The sequence below is a fragment of the Castanea sativa genome, chromosome 7, assembly GCF_040712315.1.
Source record: "Castanea sativa cultivar Marrone di Chiusa Pesio chromosome 7, ASM4071231v1".
NCBI lineage: Eukaryota > Viridiplantae > Streptophyta > Magnoliopsida > Fagales > Fagaceae > Castanea > Castanea sativa.
Genome location: NC_134019.1, coordinates 17,309,233 through 17,329,770, shown reverse-complemented (window position 1 = coordinate 17,329,770; position 20,538 = coordinate 17,309,233). Strand labels below are relative to the sequence as shown.

General features: G+C 36.1%; 1 protein-coding gene across 1 annotated transcript; it reads right to left on the bottom strand.

Annotated features, from left to right (window-relative positions):
• Positions 1-895: 895 nt before the first annotated feature.
• LOC142643015 (outer envelope protein 64, mitochondrial) lies at positions 896-14,485 on the bottom strand. The gene is made up of 13 exons (XM_075817536.1): positions 14,133-14,485; positions 13,788-13,940; positions 13,563-13,687; positions 12,466-12,591; positions 11,928-12,110; positions 11,566-11,710; positions 10,321-10,489; positions 9,757-9,891; positions 9,462-9,662; positions 7,748-7,875; positions 7,609-7,660; positions 2,332-2,401; positions 896-1,277 (listed from the first exon to the last, which is right to left on the bottom strand). Exons 1-13 carry the CDS (start codon positions 14,390-14,392, stop codon positions 1,195-1,197), a joined length of 1,830 nt encoding a protein of 609 aa, XP_075673651.1. The 5' UTR covers positions 14,393-14,485; the 3' UTR covers positions 896-1,194.
• Positions 14,486-20,538: the final 6,053 nt, after the last annotated feature.

The window sequence follows — 20,538 nt, the reverse complement described above, 5'->3', positions numbered from 1 at the left end:
ACATTTTGACGTTTAAAGCATGTCATCGTATCATCATTTTACAAAACATATGGGAACCTTAAGGTATAGGTCAGTTTTTTTTAGTGCTTAATGCCAAGAAATAAAATTATGTATGTGTTACATACATTTATCTCTTTCTTTCGTTTTTCTTTTTTTTTTTCTTTCTTTTCAAGAATTGAATAAATAAATTGTCAAGTTAGTTTTGGGGGTAAACTTTATCTAGTAATAGTAAATCCAGATAGGTTTCATATTAATTATTTTGTAAAGATATCTATCTATGTCCTAATAACAACTTGTCACTTACGATTTATTGTAAAAGTGTAGTAAAAATATTGTGGACATAATATTTCCCTTTTTGATATCATTTTAAAGATGCATTTTTGCACTTAGGAGTTGGGTAAAGAAATAAAAGTGGGATAAATTTTTATATTCGTTTTTAAATAAATCTTACCTAACTTATCCTTCAAAAAAAATTTAAAATAAGGAAAAAAAATTAAAGATTGGTTTCTTTTGAAATTTGATGGTGTTTATCTTGAAAAACCATCTATTTATATTATAACTTGATTTTGAATAAAACCTTAGGGAGAAAATATTATACATAAGTGGATCCGATTCATGTGGTCCTCTACGACAATGGTGTTTCAGTGAAATCTCCCCTTGGGAGCGAGGTTGGTTGGGTTTCCCCCAAGAATACTCTAATTACTTATGTCTCTCCTTTTTCTTTTTCTTTTTTATGAAATCTAATTACTTCTCTACTGTGTTGCGGTGATTTCTGGGGTTACCCAACGAAACAGTCCGGGACGACCAATACTAGGCTTCAAATCTAGTCATAGTCTTGAACTCTTGAGAAAAATAAGCTGAGTAACAGAAACAAACAAACAAAAACCAAGGGAAAAAAGCAGTGCATGCACAGTAATGCATGCAAGTAGGCAACGCTTTATAATTATTTCTTAAATGATAGTTCAGATTAAGATTACTTACAATGAAAAATATGCACAGCAAAGGAACAGAATAAAAATGCAGCACCCGTATACAAAATTTCACACCTCTTTCTTTCCTTTTCTTTTACTCCAGAAGGTTGAAAACAAAAAGAAGGGTCTATATTCTTGGAAACCCAAATCTAACTTGCAGAAGTGCTCTTTGTTTGTTTCTTTCTGATGGGGGAGAGAGAAGAGAGACCCGTGAGCCTTTGTATCAACTCATCAGCTTTCTAAGTCTTTTTTCAGCATGACTTGCAACCTTATTCTGCGGTTCAAGAACAAGAGCATGCTTGAAATCTGCACACAAAGAGAAAAATTCTATAAGAGGGTTGAAGATTACAAATCCTGTATTAATATTTGACAAATCTCTCTGCATATGTGAATGAATGAACCAATGTGTGCATTTTGTGTGCATGTGATTCGTGTGTATTACAAGATCAAAGCAAGCAAGTTCACTGTGTCCTGTAACACAACATGGCAACGGGGACATTCGTATGGATCATAACAAGAACGAGCAGGTGGCAGAACACAATTTTGATTGGCACAGTTGATAAAAGAAATGAATTACATCCCTATCAGAGTCCAAATACTTGACTTATCTGATGCTTAAAAAACGAACACACATATAAGATACCATCACATAAATTTGCAGCAGGATCTAGAAAATATCCTACACACACATACAAACAGAAGTATGGACATATAACTTAATCATTGACAATCGCCAATATTTTGACATTCAAACAATTTGATAACTAGAAAATGCATATGGGCATGCAACACACTCAGACTGAACATTTTCTCCACCTCTACTGCAGGGGCATAACTGGACCAGTACAACGAACACCTTTTACAATATGACTGTACAAAAACTTATCTAAATAAATAAATATAAAAAAAACAAAGTCATGCTATTTCCCTTAAAAATTAGTGGCTCATCTACTCCCAAGAGGTAGAACAATCAGCTAGGGACCACACTTCATGAAGTAGAGGTCACTAGTTAGAGACTCCCCTAGGAACCAAAACTTACTCGTCCAAAAAAAGAGTACATTTCATAAGGATTTAGTATGCACACCAACATGCTCTATGACTCAAGGATATAGGTCTAGTAAAAGTCTAGGTCATTGGTGTATATAGTAATTCCCATGGATCAGTAATTGACCATTGAATTTTTCTGCAGCTCACCGCATACAAGGTGAACCTTTTTTTTAATAAGTTCGGCCCCATTTCAGGAGTAGAGAAGATTCAAATTAGTAACCTTCACTTTATGAGATGCAGTCCTAGTAATTTGTGCCACCCCTTGGGGTTTCATACAAGGTGAACACTGCAGTGTGAAAATCAGGATTCTTACCTTCAGCAGATTCTTTATAATGGAGAAGTGATTCTCTAGCTGTTCCACGCCTCAGATAAGCCTTCACATTCTGCACAGAATAAATAAAAATTTACTGATTAATAAGTAACAAGAAATATTATTAAAAAAAGGGGAAGCTAATGTACGAGTGATGCATACACAAAACTCACCAAAAAGAGACAAAATTTTAAAATTACATTGAAAGAGAGTCAATAAACTCTACAATAGAATGCCAAACATACGGGACCACACGAACAACAACCTTAAAAATGTTGATTGCAGCTTAATAACAAAGAGCTAGTAGGACCGTTTATTCTTTTCAGATTATCTACATAAAGCAAAAGGGGGGACTAGATTTCAAGTGGCACTCCTGTGCTTAGCAAACCAATTCCTTCACTGCTCCACCCAACAAGTATGTTACTCATCCTTCTAGGCATTACCCAATGAACTCCAAACTTAGCAATAACAAAAGACGACAACTCATGAGCCACTACATAACAAAATAACAAATTATCTACAAACTCTCCTTTACATTTGCACATTGAACGCTAGTCTACTAATATAATACCTCATTTAATAAGATTATCAACTGTTAAAATTTTTCCAATGCTACTATCCTCGCAAAGAACACAACTTTCTTTGAGACCTTGCTACACCAATTACACTGTCAAGGAAATGGCTTACCATTAGATCCTCTTAACACCTCATAAAAAGAACGAACATCAAACTTACTATTGGCATTAAGCCTCAACCTCATACAATCAAAACCTTCTCCTCTAGTGGTAATAAGAATATAAGATATCAAGCAAAGAACCAACAAACTTTGATTTCAAATCTTGCAAGGCTCTTACAAACTGGTAATTCGACAGATAAAAGTTTCTTCCACCTAGGTAACCTCCACTCCCTTTTTCTATAATTGGACTCCACACCACTTTTGCCTTGTATGAAGATCCCAAGGAAATACCAAGATAGTTCATAGGCAACAACCAACTTTACAACAAAAAAAATACCGACCAAAACAGAGATTCCTTCAACTTCCTATACAGGTACACCCAAATCAACATTAAGGCCAAACACTGCCTGAAAAAAATAAGAAAAAGTTCCAAAAAAAATTATGAGGTAAAGATGTTCTACTTTCGCATTAAAGAAACATATAGTATCATCCCCAAAGGGTAATTGAGAAATCTTTAGCGTACCACCAAAACCATCCCCAACCTGAATACTGATATAAAGTCACCATCCACAACTCTATTTAGCAATCTACTAAGGATCTCCATTACCTTAATAAATTAAGGAGATAGTGGGTCTTCTAGTCTCAACCCCCTAGAGCTATTGAAGAAAGCAGTTGGACTCCTAATGACCAAGACAGAGAACTGGTCCATATTAACCAGTTGACCAGGACACATCATTAATGTGTGGTTAGTGTTCAAACACATACATCTCAGACTCCCATGTTCTGACCATACAGGACACTAGGCAAAAATCATTTGCTATTCTACATGTTTTATGTTACTCAAAATTTAGCAATATTTATATGTGCTTAAACCCCTAACAACAACATCCAAGTCTTAGTCTCTAAATTTTGGGCCGGCTATGCATCCTCAACGTACTAGTCATGGTTGGCTTTATGCATTCTTTTCTGTCATTCTATTTTATTTGAAGTCTCTGTAACCTCTTTTGTTGGATAAGTAAATAATATAATTTATTGAAGAAAAATGACAGCCAATACACAAGAAGCGTACTTGAAGTACAGAAAATTACAAATAACAAGAATCTATAAAGTCTAAGAAATTAGAGCTCAAATGTTCTGGGGTCATAGACATCCATACAATCAAAGATTGCAAAACCAGCATCTTGAGTTCTGTTGTCAAATGTTCCAACCCTTCAAAAGCCCCTCTATTCCGCTCAAGCCAAATGGCCCACATGAGACACAAAGGAATAGCCTTCCAGCTTTTCCCATTTCTAAACTTACCAAAATGCCCCCTCTGACACACCAACAAATGCACCACACTCGGGCATAACCCACTGCACTCCAAATAAACACAAAACCAAAGACCATAATTCCCTGCAATACTCACAAGGCATCAGAATATGATCAACACCTAAGAAGCACGGGCGCGTTTCCAGATTCGGGTGCGGGTATGGGTGCGGGTGCGAGACTCAGCAATTTTTGAAAAAATAGGGTGTGAGTGCGGCGGAGTGCGGCGATTAAAAAATTATTAAAAATATTTTTATATATTGCTAAGCATGCTTTTTTATATAATAATAATAGAAAACTCATATAATAATAATAATAGAATAGATAGATAGTAATAAGTATACACAAGTTTTTGACACTTGAATTATTGACAAAGGTATTAAAATAGATAAGGCTTCCCATAAATAAATAAATAATAAAAAAAATGTGGCTTAATGGCTCACCTATTTGGTCAACCCAAAAACAAAATAAAAGATATATATGTAGTAAAATAGGTGTAGCTTCTCATTAAAAAAAATAAAAATAAAAAAAAACAAAGAGAAAGAAAGATGGCTCAGGGCTCACGTGTTTGGTTAGAGAGGCACAACAGACAAAATAAAGCCTCTCTGACCAAAGGCATTTAACCATCCTTTTCAAAAAAAAACAAAAAAACCAAAACTTATCAAAGAAGTGCAGAACAAACACTGAGCTCGCGAGAAGACAAAAAAGCAAAGAAGAAGAAGAATAAGAAGAAAGGGGTTAAGGCCAGTGAAGACGGCGACAGCGGTGTGTCAAGTATTTTCGGTTTGAGTTTTTTTTTTTTTTTTTTAACCGGCCGATTTCCTTTTTCCGGCCGAAACACACTGATATTCGACCGATAAGATCCGATTCGGCCCGAATCGGCCCGGTTCGGCACGTATCAGCGCATGTCAGAGCCGAATCGGCACAAGTCGGCGCGAATCCGGAAAAGAAAAAAAATCCGACACGGCACTGACGCACAAGCAGCCGCGTCGCCTGCCGCACCCCTCATCGGACGCGGGTTCGGCGGCCATTTTGCCGCATCGATGCTTCATAGATCAACACTCTCCCCAATTTGCTTGCATAAGAAACAACTATCCAACACCATTTCCCACACCTTTGAAGGTTATCCAAAGTAAGAATTTTGCCCTACATTGCAATCCATACAAAAAAAAATAAAAAAGTGACTTTCAAAGGTATTTTGGCCTTCCGAATGGTCTTCCATAGTAAAGACCTACTGCCACCAGCAGAAAATAGACTATAATAAGATTTAGGCTAAATTGCAAACTACACCCCTAAAGTTTGAGGCATTAGGATTTTATATTCTGAAATTTCAAAATTTGGATTTTACCCCCATGAAGTTCTATTCCATTTGCATCAACAGCCCCTCCATCCATATTTTTCATTAAGTGCCACATAAGCTTGTCAGGTGTATTTAGTTCATCCAATAAAATGATGTCACGTCATTTTTATTATGCCATGTCATCTTTTGCTACATAAATGATGTGGCATCATTTTATTAGACAAACTAAACATACGTGGCAAGCTTATGTGCCACTCAACAGAAAATATGGACAAAGGGGATGCTGATGCAAATAGAATAGAACTTTAGAGTGTAATATCCAAACACCCCCAAACTTTAAGAGTGTGGTTTGCACTTTAGCCTCAAATAACTTACTAGTTGTGAGACTCCAGCAAATACGATCTTCAATTTCCAGTCTGATCTTGATGGAATAAATGAGTCATAAAGTCAGCCAAAAGCACCAACTCCCAGTCATGAACAGCTTGCACAAAAGTAACATCCCAATGCATAGCCCCCATGTTCCAGCAAATATAATCAGCCACAGTTGCTTCTTTATTAACAGCTAAACGGAATAGAGGGGGAAACAACTCCATCTGACCTTAGTAATGTGGCCTACTTCAAAAATAATACACCTGGAAAACAATTCTCAACCAAATCGAATAAACTTCCACAAACTAAAGCCATGCCCTCCCCACACGTCCTTTGAACTCCAACCACCCCATTCACAACCATATTTGCCAGCCACCGCAGTCCTCCACAAAGCCTGCTCCTCCAAAGCAAAATGCCTAAGCCACTTCCTCAATAGAACTTTATTACAATATACCACCTCACGCACACCCAATCCACGCTGCTGTACCGGGGCACAGATTATTTTCCAATTAAAAAGGTGAAATTTAAATTCATCACCCATTCCACCTCAAGAAAATCACCCATTCCACCCCAAATACCTCATAGGCTGTTGAAAAACCTTACTACCCAAAATGCCAGCTAACTCAATGCACCCCTGGAACCAGCCCCAAAGGGACAAGTTCAGACCTACTCAAGTTGAGTTTTAAACCACACAGCCTCAATACATAGCAAAATACATCAGATGCAGTATCAGCCAGCTCAGTACCACAGAAGATCAATGAATCGTCAACGAACAGAAGATTGGAAAGATTGTCATAGGACCAATGGAAGAATAAGCCTCGTTGAATCCTGTAAAAAATTGACCACAACAGCTTTATCTACCAGTTTACTAAGTGCCTCCTTAATTGACATGTCTTTTTCTACTACTTTTACTAATGTTATCTTTTGTCTTCCTCTCCCTTTCTGCTACTTCAACTTGAATCAACTCACTCTTTCTCATTGGTACATTAATCATTTTCCTCTGCATATGATAAAACCATCTCAAGAGATTCTCCCTCATATTTTCCAATCAATAGAGGCCACCCCTATCTTTAAGCTAATTTCTTCATTTCAAATTCTATTTTTCCTTTATTTCCACTTACCCATCTTAACAATCGCATTTCAATTACACTCATTTGTGAACATGTTGCTAGACATTCAATAACACAAGAATAGCTGGTCTTATAGCAATATTAAAAAAAAAATTACATCAATTTAACTTAATTGGTACTCTACAACTACACAACACTCCAAATGACCTTCTCCACTTCATCCACCTTACTCTTATACCATGTTTCACGATAGTAAAGAAAACCAAAACAACTATAAAATATATTCCGTATTACCAGATCAATCACCAAGAGCCTTGTAGCTCAATGGTATTGCATGTTCTCCTTTATGATGAGAACCAAGGCTCAAATGCCCCTTCTCCCACTTATTATAAAAATTGAATTATCAGAAAGTGATACCAGATTAATCATTTAAGCATGATAGGACCTGATAGATATGTGGTATTATGGACAATGGCTACAAAATTAAAGAATTGAAAAGATGCAGATATTTAGAGAATGGTTTGCAGGGACTAGTCAGTACAACAAACTTGTCCGCTCACCTTCTTATCAAGTAATATTGCCTTACTGCAGTCCTCTTCAGCTTGTTGAAAACTGCATGTATTCAGAACAACAAATATGAAGACTTTGGCTATAAAGCACAGAAATTAATAATATCAAATAATATATTAAAGAACATACCATCCCAGCTCTAGGTAAGCAGCAGCACGGTTGCAAAAGTAAGTTGCAATTGTCGAATTCAAATTGATAGCTTCAGTGTAGTATTTGACAGCCTTATTCCACTGCATTCCCTTAAATGCAGCATTTCCCTGAAAGAAGATTTTATAACAAGAAAAGGCTCAGACAGCATACCATATGTGTGTCCGTGTGTATGTATCTCTGTATCATAACTTATAAGAGACTAATAATTAATATAGATAAGGCTCTTGTCTTAAGTCTCAAACAATACTTGTAGTATTGACGATGAAAAAAATAAAAATTCAGCAAAATATAAAACTTAAACAACAAAAACAACATTCTCAAGAGAAATGTAACCAAAACAGTTTTTGGATAGCCTGTATCTAAACCGACATGGATAGATAAATATTCAGCACAAGAACATCATTAGTGGCAATAAAGTAACTTAAATGTGCACCTCTTTAGATACACTCAATAATGACCAGAAAAATATATTATGAAAAGATGACCAAGCACTTTTGAAAGTTGCAACAGGAATCATGTTGGAAGACAGTAATAAGACAGCATACAGGATTCAACTTTTTCCCTTCAAGGTTCCAAAGAAGTTTAATGGACCAGAAAAACAATTAATCAGACTTATTATGGCACTAACACACAGCAAAGTTCTAACTCCATTTACATTATCAAAATTCTAAAATAATAATAATAATAATAATCTTATGTTTGATCCAACATGAAGAAATACTAGTGATTATGTACTCATAAGTTTTGAAACAGTCAATCAATAGTTCATATCAGTTTTGTAGTGACATATAAATACCAGTTCCAGGCACAGAAAGTCAGTAACTATAACTTCAGATACAAATATATTCATCTGGAAGTGAATGCCAGACATAGAAGTTTACAGGTTTTTCCTTCGCAGAAACAGACAAATCACATCTTTCTGCTCACATTACAGCATCATATCCATCCACTCCATAAATGTATGATAATTCACTTATCAATAAACAGATGACATAGAAGTAATAAAGAAGCAGAGGGATGTAAAATCTAAATTAGCAAGAAATTCTTTTCTTTTGCAATAAGTAAAATTTAGTAAAATAGATCCCCTATTTACGTCTGAAAATTTTAATTACTTCCCTCAAATCCTTACATGATTAAGAAGCAGAAGGAAGATTCAATGAGAGAGAGAGAGAGATAAAGACAAAGATTCAACAAGAGAGAGAGAGAGAGAGAGAGATAAAGACACAGCAGTTATCAACTAACTTTAAAATGATCATCTCTAACATCTATCCCCAGCCACATTATTTCTTTTTGAAAAGCAAAACAAGAAGACACTAAATCCTGCCAATACAGATTACCCTAGTTCAGGAAAACTTGAGTAACAATGAGAGTGCACACAGTAATCCATTTGCACCCATGGAACATACAGGCTTATTGGCAAAAGGAAAAAAGAAAACATACTGAAACTTTATTAAGGGTTATTTGGGAAAGATGGCAGTATGCACACGAAAAGCCTCATGATCAGGAAAGGTCAAAATCCAATCCCTAATCTTATGCATTAAGTGTTGGCAAGTACAAATAGAGCAAGAATCAAAAGGGAATATGTCAAAAATGCTTCACCTGATCAATAACTAGATTAAAGATTGCACTAGAAACTTTTCATCAAATGCAGAATCAATATTTCCTGACAAAATACTTAAGGGTGAACATATACCTTTTCTTTCAAGAGTTCAGAAGCATCCATGTTACCATTGGTATCTGGCAAATGCACTGAATTGGATGCGATGCTAGCTTGCTCTTGGAGAGATGAATACATGTCCAAGACCGTATCAAGAAGAAATTTATCAGCGCCATGGAATGTGATAAATGAAACAGAGATTGGACAATCATTGTGCTTTCCTAAGGGAATGGAAACCTGCCAGTAAAATGCAAAATAGATATAAAAATTCTACTAGGCTAAAGAAACTACAGCATAGAGACTAAAACTGAAGCAACAAACACAAAGTCACCTGACAGCATCCAGATATGCTAGCAATGCTTGACAGTGCAAATATGCGATCATGGAATTCAGCTGAAAGTCCCTTCTTTGTATTGAGCTTTAATGGGGAGTCAGCCACCGTGGGAATTACTAATATACCATCATCCTAGAGAAAGAAGGAAAAAACACAATAATGAACTGAACAGATAGTGGCACATGCAAGTGCAATTCCACATTGTCTTCTGTAGCCAATTTGGAGGGAGCAGAACTACCTAAATCTCGAAGGTTTGGAACGATCTGTCATGAAGATCAATTATACCTTCCTGAGTTTTTTTTTTTTTTTTTTGATGTTGTACAATGATTGGGGTTTTTATAACTCAGTTGATTCCATGGATCACTAAAACCTATGTTTGTAATTCTTTAGGAGGCTCATTTGAGCTTTCCTTTTCTTTAACAAAATTCTTTATTACTTAGCCAAAAAAAAAAATTACTAATAGGACCAACTAAAGAAAATGGAAGAACAACAATAATATTATTAGAACTTAACACTTTGAGTTGAAGTCCATATGAAAAATAATAAATAAGTTGGGGGTACCTTTAAGAGATTTTGAAGGGCAGCCCGCATCTCAGTTCTGACTTTATATAAAATTTTAATGTTCTCATGTGTGGTATTAATTGCTGCAAGAACACGATCAGACACATCAGGTCCTAACTTGGGTTTAACTGAATTTACCCATTCTTCATGATTTGTTTTGAATTCATATCTGAAAACATGTGCACACATCATAGATGTTAGTGAGAAGGAAACCAGGGCATCAACTAGACTGCAATAGTACTACCAATATCCAAGGGCTGCATCAGCTAGAGAGAGAGAGAGAGAGAGAGAGAGAGAGAACTTGTAAAATATCAATTTTGTATCACAATGGATGGAATGAATATGAACTTAAATCATCTAAGGCAATTTTAGAAGGAATTATAAGCAGGAGAAAAGGCTTACAGAACTAAGCAAATCATTCCCAAAACAAAGACTGGCCCAATGGTATACCATGAAGGAAATTTGCAGCCAATGGAGTAAACTTACATCAATACCATACAGGCTATAAGCTAAGTACAAACCATCTTTCTCTGAACAGCTAAGAACACAAAAACTAATCAAATTTAAGTAAGACATTAAAAAGAAAATTATCTTGTGAGTTTCGATTTTTTTTTTTTTTTTTTTTACTTTCAGATTTTTTTTTAGCTTATTTGCTTATGTACAACATTTTAAGGCCTCACTTTTCTAAGTACAATTGTACTTTCGCCAACTTTCAACAAAAAGCTAATCAAATGGTTCAATCAAACATCACATGATAGCCCCACACATGAAATGCTCTTAAGCTGCCAGAACTGAAAATTACTGTAAAGACAGCAAGTTAACTCTTTTTCCCTGGCTGCATCACCTGTGCAACAGCAAGAGTGCTACTTTAGCATTTGCATCCTTACAAGACACATTGCACAGATACATCCAGGACATCTTTATAAGCCAAATAAATCAAATGTTGAAGTTAGACTAACACAAGGTCACATCAGCAGATTGTTGTACAACCATTGGACATGAACAAACCTCTCAGTACATAGTGTGCAAATATACATACATACATACATATATATATATATATAGACAATTGTCAGCTTGATTTATCTAATTGCCAAGCAATGATCCAGATTCACCTATTGAGTAACGACAAAAATAGAAACCATGAACAAGAGGGAAAACGAGAATCTCATCATATATATCTATTAATGAAAACCAAAAGACCCAAGTGAAAGGAAGTAGAAAAAAACTAAATCTCCCGAATACCTTTGCAATGAAACCATTACAGAAGAGAGCGCTTTTAAAGTAGATGTCCCATTTTGCAAGTTGGATGACAGCTCTTGAAACTGTTTTAAACTGGGCACATTTGAACCAATATACTGACCAAAATTCGTATGCTTTGGAGGCTGGTCTGTACAACCAACAAAACAAAATAGCAACTTCAACATCAGCATTACATTTCTTTAGGTAAGTATCGTTGTCCAATTAGAACCAACATATTTTGTAGCAAGTATTGATAATCAATCATAAATAAGAGCAACTAAATAAGAAACCACAGATTTTTTTTATACACGTGCATATGTAAAATCTATGTACACATTATATTATCATGAAGTTCAGCTACTTACACCCAGAAAGATTTTCAATTGCTTTATTAACAACATTTAATGTCTTTTGTGTGGGAACCTTAGAAAACTGAAAGAGGTCATCAGCAAAAATAAGACGTCTTGCTCTTCTAGGCTCCACTGAATTTAGTTTAAGTAAAACATGTCCAACACGATGTAGAATAGATGGATCACGAGCAAAGCATCCTGGAAGACCGGACGAAAAACAAGGAAAATTAATAAGGAAAAATTATAAATGAATAGGCAAAACAATGTTACCCCCACTAAGAGTGCATGCACATGTGCACATACAGACATCAGTCTTGGGAAAAGGAAAACTACAATCCACATAATTCTAATTCTAATAAAGTACAACTCATTTGTAAGACTATAAACTCATATATCCTGCCCCACCCGATATGCCCATGAAACCAGAAAAAAGGAAAAGAAGACAGAGTGTTACAATCCTGAATAGATACAAGTCTGGCTGCCAACATGTCCACATGGTCATTCATTATAAACCTAAAGAGTCTAGGAATTTGGCAGTAATTATTTTCCATACCAACAGTGTCTAAGCTCTGTGAATTTCGCAGTACTCCAATCATAGATACAGCCCCATGAGATGGTCGAAATCCAAGGATACCACAAAATGATGCTGGAATTCTGACACATCCAATAGTATCAGTACCTACATATATAAGAACCTTAGAGGATCAGATGGCATTGTTAAGAAGCAAAAACATGTAAACAGGTTTTTTAGTCTCCACAATGAGGTGCGGAGGACATTAAGAAAAACATCAATAGGCACATCAACCATAAAAACCAAGCACCTAGTATGCACTGACCATCCTCATTTTCATCTGATTTTTATGGACAAGACATACAGCTGCCATAAATATTTCTAACAGAGTCAGGAAACAATGGCAATTGACTGGACACATGGGTGGGATATTGTTGTATTTATTTTCTTATCTTGTGTGAACTGTCATAGTCATTAGTGATGTGATTATATAAAACTGGTTATTATGTTTATTTTTAGTTGGGCCCATAATAGTATGGACCAACCTCTTCTTCTTTTTTGTTGTTGAGGGGGGGGCGCTTCTCACCCTATATAAATGGCAATTGGCCCATTAAGTTGCCATTTTTTCTATGGGATACTAGGGTTTCAGAGTAGCTCTCTCCTCCCCACACACAACCATCCTTTTCATCTTGCAGCCACCATCAATAGAAAAAAATCAAGGCTTTCAAGGCTTCCATGGGAGGGCTCAACATCAGGTTATGGCAGTAACTTTTTTTGAAACATTGATGGTTGGAAACATGAGGAAGTACCAGTTGAGCTACAACTGACAAGGCTCTTGGCATGGCAGTAAGTTCTTCACAAAACATTTATACATACTTTGATAAAATGGGCATACCTTGAATAATGCTAACAATTGGTATGAAAAAGGAAAGGTAAATGCCCATGCCTTGATTTTTGCTCAGAATGTTGACAAGCTAAGGACAAGTTAATAAAACAAATCTAGTGTCACACACACAAAGTTCTGTGAAATAAATAACAGATTCCACCCCAAAAGAATAAACCTTGAATGCAATAAATTCAAACACGACTTTTGCCAAAAGAACAATTGCAACGCAAAACATAAGAGGGGGATAAAATACCAAGAGAAAAATCGACAAGTCCAGCAGCAACCGCCACAGCAGAGCCACTAGAGGAACCTCCGGGGATACATGATGGCATTTGTGGATTGGTGGGGGTTCCATAATGCATGTTCACCCCAGTTATCCTGAGATAACAATCAGGCACAAGCAGCATACAGAAGTTGGCGTAACTTTGAATCTTTCGACAGAGACAAAACGAGCAATGGTGAACTTAAAAAGGCTTACCCGAATGCCAATTCATCCATAACAGTCTTCCCAACACAAGTAGCCCCATTTTTCAGCAAAGCAGTCACTGCCACCGCAGTCTTCTCTGAAGCCTCATGCGTTCTCTCCCAATCTCGACTCCCAAACCCCGTCACATAATCCTTCACATCAAATCTACAAAACCCACCAAACCCATCAAAAATCAATTCTTTTCAACACTAGTAACCCCAGCCGATGATCTTATGGAAAACTCTACAAACAATATAAGAATGAAGTCTATTTTTTGCTCCTAACGAAAATCGAAATTCCACAGTGAAATCAGGAAAGGAAAAAGAGAGAGAGAGCGTGGGAGAATAGAAAACGAACATGTCCTTGATGGCGAAAGTAAGAGAAGAGAGAGGCAGTCTAGCGGCAGGAGGAGGAGGCTGAGGGAAGGGGAGAAGCTCGAATCGGACGACGAAAGCGCCGAAGTCCTTTCTTTGGGCAGCGGCGTTGGCACGCCTCCGCCTCCTCCGCCGGGTCTCGGTGAGGATCACGACACCGGCGGCAAGGCCGATCCCAAGTGCGATCAACAGCTTGGGATTGGAAGCATTGGCCTGTATAACCTTTACTGCCTTTGATGACATGGAGCAAGGTTGATTGGAAGGAGGCTTCTTTGGAGGGTTTTGGGAGGGTTTTAGTTTTAGACACTTCAGAGTTTTGGACTTTGTTTTATTTATCTGGGTGGATGCCTTGATGCTTCTCTGTCTTAATGAATTGTACTGTGCTTGACTTGGACAAGAGGCGCGACTATTTTTCTACTGCATCAAAAAAAAAAAAAAATTTCTTTTTTTAACAAAAGTTATATTAACTAAGTGAAGTGACTTACGTCCTCTTTTTAAAATTATATTATATGGCTATTTAACTTAAAAAATATACATTTTTAAAAAAAAAAACTTAAAAATATACTTTCATCTACTAAAAAAAAGTTATATGGCAGAATCTTAAAAGAGAAACCTGAGAAACAGCACCTAAGTACTGTAACTAAATCTTACTCTTTTTTTATACTGAATTTTAGGGTAAGATAAAGTCAAGTGTCAACACCTTGGTTTGAATTTCTGGCATGCCAAATAGGGGTGTGCAAAAACCTGAGGAACCGAAAAAACCGATTCAAACCGATCGAACCGATGCAAAAATTTTAGTTTGATTCGGTTCAGTTTCGGTTTCGATTTTTTATATAATAAAACCGAAAATTTTGGTTCGGTTTTCGGTGGCAAATTTTAAGGTACCGAACCGAACCAATATATAAATATGTTTATGTAACACTAAGTAATCTTGGCGTTTGTAGCTTAGTGGTATGATGTGGCTTTAATGGCTAAGTGATCTCTTGTTCGAGCCTTCGCCTAAATGTTTTTGTCTTTTTGAGTTTTTTAATTTTTTAAAACCTTTAAAAGTTAAAACCCTAGCATCTTATATTAATAGGTTCTAACTTCTAACCCTTCTGCCCTTTTCTTTCCAGCCACCCCTCCTCCACCAATTTTTTTCTCTCTCACAATTTTTTCTAAACAAGTGTTTCTTGCTTCTTTCTTTGGGCAGGGTATTATATAGCTCTAAGAAATTTCTCTATTACTCACATCATAAAAGATTTGCATTAAAGATTTCTGATCGCCCCAACCCCCTCCATTGCGTCGACCGGTACTCCCTCTCACAAACGGCAGCACACTCCACTCTCCAGTCCCTCTCTCTCACGGTCTCTGCCTCTGCCGCCGCCTCCTCCCTACACCGGCCTCTCTCTCACGCTGCTTCAGGGCTTCTTCTCCATTCCCTTTTTTTTTGTGTTTGCTTGGTGCTTCGTGTTTGGGTGGTGAGAAAACGTGGGAAAGCAAAGGAAATACGTATATTTTTTCTTATTTTGGTATGTTTTCTGATTATATACATAATTTTGATTTTTTTTTTTTTTTTGCTTGGTGTTTTGGTGCTGAGAAAATGTGGGAAAGTAAAGAGAAACAGACTCTTTTTTTTTTGTCTCTGATCTGTTTTGTTCTAAGAAATTGGAAGCAACCGAAAACCGACCGAATCGAACCGATTGAAATCCAGTCAGTTCGGTGTCGGTGTTCCTCCCTTTCAGTTCGATGTCGGTGCCAAATTTGGTACAACCGAAATTTCGATTCAGTGGAAAAATCGCACTTCAAACCGACCGAACTGAACCGATTACACCCCTAGCCAAATGAGAAAAATGAGTAACAATTTCGGACCAAGTTGAGTTTAGAGGCCAAGTTGGGTTTAGACTGTTTAGTTTCCATCAACACCTCAAACCTTGTTAACTGTATTTTACCTTCTTCTTTTTTTAACTTTCATGTTAAAAAAATTTAAATACATAATTTGTTTGTTCTATGACTGATTTTTAACAATAAATCTTCAACTAAAAAGCCTACCAATTTGAGGTTTGAATTTTTTATTTAAACAAATAATCTTTTGAACATTAACATTAAGGGTCTGTTTGGAAACCACTTATTTTACTAAAACTAAAATTTTTTTACTAAAAGTACTGTAGCAAAATAAGCTAAAAGCTAGCTGATTGTTTTTTTCTAGAAAGTACCATAGAAAAAAAGCTGAAAGTACTGAAAGTACCGTAGAAAAGAATTTGTGTAATTTTAACTTTATTTTAATGCTTGAATATGCAAAATGACTTTCAAACATGAAAAACAAATATTTAACAACAACAACAACAATAATAATAACTAATTTTTTTTGTCTTAGCTATAATTTACTATCAAGTTTGTTATATCATAATTAAAATACATATTTCATCAAAGCCATCAATTAGAGTTACCAAAAAAAAAAATACCATAATGTTATTTGCTGCAAACATGTTTATTGCGTTTTGATTTTTCATGAAAAATAAGGAGCTGAACATATGGAAGCGATGACCCAAATGCACCTCAGGAAGCCTCAACACCATTTCCATCATTGCTTGTGCCTCAATAATTGTTGCAGAAGTAAATGCTACAGGACTACTTACACTTTTACTTTCAATGATGACATCTGTCATGCTCTTCTAAGAGTCGAACATTTCTTGCACAGCTGAACATTTTTTACCACGCTTCTTTTGAATTCCTTTCCAGAGTCGGACATTTATTTCCAAGCCTTTTCCCTTATTACTTTCCGATCCTAATCTCGACAACAATGGGCATTCAACATCCATTTTATCAATGTCCACAGGGGACTCACATTGGCAGTCAACAAATTCTTCACTATTAAAAAAGTTCCTAGAACCTTCAGTGTTGTCCTTTGGTATTTGATTGATGATGCCAAAAAATCGTCAAAAGTCACACAGTTCTCGCGTGCTCTAGGAAAAACCTGCGAAACAAAGAAGAAGAAGACCTTGTAGAGAGTACCAATGTGATACTAGCCAAATACCCTTCGAAGGTTAAGTTAGAGAACTTTTACAACTCTAGAGTGGTAGGGCTAGAGTAAATTATACGTACCTTGGTTTGTAAGGGCTTTAGGGTTTTAATAGTGGAGTAGAACTGACATTTGTTTCTTGGCGGAAATGGTTTTTCCTTGTAGGGAAGATCCTTATTTAATACACATATTTTGCGGGATCCTTTCCTTGTAGGGATTCCTTTGATTGGGGTTGGTCGTGGGACACAAGCCATTTCCATGTATAAACATTTTTGGGGATCACGCTAAGCCACGCTGGACTTGTCGGCCTCTTCACCCCGTCGGTCATTCGCCTTGTCCAAGACCTCCTGTCAGCTTCATCGAGAAGCTCATCAGATGTCGTAGGTCCGTCTGCCATGTGGAACCATTGCCTTTACCCTGTCTGCTGATATGAAACCGACGGGTCCTGAGAGGCCGTCGACTTCTTTGTGTGTCATGTCAAAAATACCTTATCATTGACTATTTAGGGTCCATGCAATTTTTCCAGTTGCAAAAGTGCCTTCAAACATGATTTCCATAGCCCTTGTTTTCGACAATCCTTTTGAACGAAACATTTTTGCTTTTGAACATTCCTACATGTTTACAAACAAAAGTTATGGTACTATTTCTTAGTTGTAGAAAATTGAGATTGTCAACATTCTCTAAAGTAAACTAACATCAATCTTTCTTTCCCACCATTCATCAGTTGCATCAATTTTTCCAGTGTTAATATCATAATCCAACCTAGTCTCATGCTAAAAAAGCTGCCTCCATACCTTTCGTACCTTTCTTAGATGATCCCATTTGTTTTTAATTTGGACCTAACTCACCACTTTGTTAATCAACATTAACTGCTTTATCACTTAGACATACCTTTTCTTTCTAATATATCCTTCGCTCCTATTCCCCTTAACCATTTTGGCTGCAAATAAATTTTATACTCATAAGCATCTTTTCCTATAAATCATATGTTGGAAAAATTATAAATATAAAACACAGACACCTTCCAAGTCATGTTCCATTAAACCTTCCTAATTAGAATCTCATCATTGTGTGTAAATTTTCATTAATGAACATTCATTTAAATAAAAGACAACTAACATTGTGTAAATAAAGACATGCAACAAACAAGAGTAACAATTTAACAAAGTTATAATTGTGTAATTGTCAAGATCATCATGAAAGAGTTACCTACTATGAAGTTGTTCCTGCTGCTGTGTGAAACTGTAGAGCTATTACTATTGCAATGTGGACTATAGAGCTAAACTATGGAGTTGTTACTGCTACTGTGGAGCTATTACTACTGCAGTATGGATTGTAGAGCTAGACTATGGAGATATCACTGGTTTAGGATTTGTTTAAGATCCGCTTATTTTGCTGAAATCGAAAATTTATTGTTGAGAGTACTATAGCAAAATAATCTAAAAGCTAGCTAATTGTTTTTTGGCTGAAAGTACTGTAGCTGAAGTTGAAAGTGTTGAAAGTATTGTAGATTTTTTTTTTCTTTGTGCAATTTGAACCCTATTTTAATGCTTGAATATGCAAAGTAACTTCCAAATATGAAAGACAAATATTTAACAGCAGCACTAATAACTAATTTTTTTTGTCTTAGATATTAATTTACTATCAAGTTTGTGTATCATAATTAAGATACATATTTCATCAAAGCCATCAATTATAGTTACCAAAAAAAATACCATAATGTTAATGGTAATTATAGCCACAAGTTTTTAGATTTTGACAAAAAAATATCATTATATGAATGGTAATTATAACGTTAGTAACAAAGAAAGTCTTAGGATGGAGGCATCCCACACATCAATGTTGTGATATTGTTCCAAACCACTTTCATCTCAAGTTCATCTAAAGAAGAGATCACATGTGTCACTTCATCGTATTAACCTCCCTTGCTACTTTCACGCGTGCCCCGTCTAGAAAGCCTTTGTCCAAGGTCATTGTCTTCATGTGCTCTAATAAAATTATGAAGAACCATTATAGCAACAATAATGCATTCTTGAATGCGTATATTATAGGATGACATATTTATCAAAATTCTCCATCTATTATTTGAAAATATCTTTACAAAACTAAATCAACTCAGTTCACCAAACCTTACAAACAACTCAAAAAATTGAAACCCATAACAACATTGCTATGCACAGTTTACCGATGGATACATGCCCACATAGAAAAATCCGAATGAAACCCACACAATCCAAATACAAACAAAGACAAAAAGACAAACCCATAAAATTAAATGAAATAGAGAGAAACCCACAGATAAGTCACAAAAAAAATACAAAACCCACAAACAAACCCACACAATTCCATTGATATTTTGTTAATGTAAAATTCAGCCACACCCAAAAAAAGGGAAAACACATCAACGCGTTAGAAAATAAAAAATTTAAATACAACTCATTGACAACATCAACATCTCTCCTTCACAGTAGCGGCATTCGATTTGTGGTTGATTTTCTCTCACAACCAAGAAAATCACCAGTAAGGGTTTGTTCGAATAAAGGAAGAAAAGAGTGACAGTTGGTGGGTTTGTCTGAATAAAGGAAGAACCGAGTTTGTGTATCAAATGTGAAGCATAAATTTGGCAGTTGGTGGGTAGATGTAAAATTTAAGAGCATTGAAGAGGAAGATGTTGGGGCATTGATGAAGAGGTCGGGCTGCCAGAATTGATGAATGGAGATTTTGCAAGATACGCACTGCTGGCTTGAAGAGAAAGCTTAATGTTTCAAAATATTACCATTGCTAAACAGTGCATTTTGAGCAAAATACCCGGTGTTTTTTTTTCTTATGAATGGACCCCATGAACAGTGAAAAGGGACCCACCTCTAGGTCAAAAATAAGAAAAACGCTGAAAACACATGAGTTCTTTAGATATCCAAACGCACACTTTGGGTCCGTTTGGATAGAGTTTATTGCTGAAAACTGAAAACACTGTAGCAAAATAATTTTTAAATGTGTGAATAGTATTGTGGGACCCATTTTTAATAAAAATTGGCTGAAAAGTGAAGTTGTGGGTCCCGTGAACAGTACATGGGACCCACAGATGTGACAAAAAGGACGAAAAAGTCAATAAATCATGGTTACTGTTCATGAACAGTAGCATGAACAATACCGTTGTCCCCCTAACGCGTGCAGCAGCAGCAGAAGAAAAAAAAGAAAGGAAACGTGAAAACGCAGCTTTGCAAAACGCAACATGCATCCAAACGGGCAATTAGTGTGAACTCTAGTCTTCCTTATGGACTAAGTTTTCAAGGGATGAAAAATTTATAGGCCCTTTTCAAGACCAGCAAAACTACATAGAAAGAACAGGGCACATTCAACTTTTTTTTTTTGGGAAAGTAAATGTATT

Excerpts from the sequence above, each read along its gene's own strand:
- LOC142643015 (XM_075817536.1), bottom strand. The coding sequence starts at position 14,392 with ATGTCATCAAAGGCAGTAAAGGTTATACAGGCCAATGCTTCCAATCCC. Across the intron at positions 10,490-11,565 it reads GTAATGGTTTCATTGCAAAG|ATATGAATTCAAAACAAATC; the intron begins GTATTCGGGAGA and ends ACATGTTTTCAG. Across the intron at positions 9,663-9,756 it reads GCATATCTGGATGCTGTCAG|GTTTCCATTCCCTTAGGAAA; the intron begins GTGACTTTGTGT and ends TTTTACTGGCAG.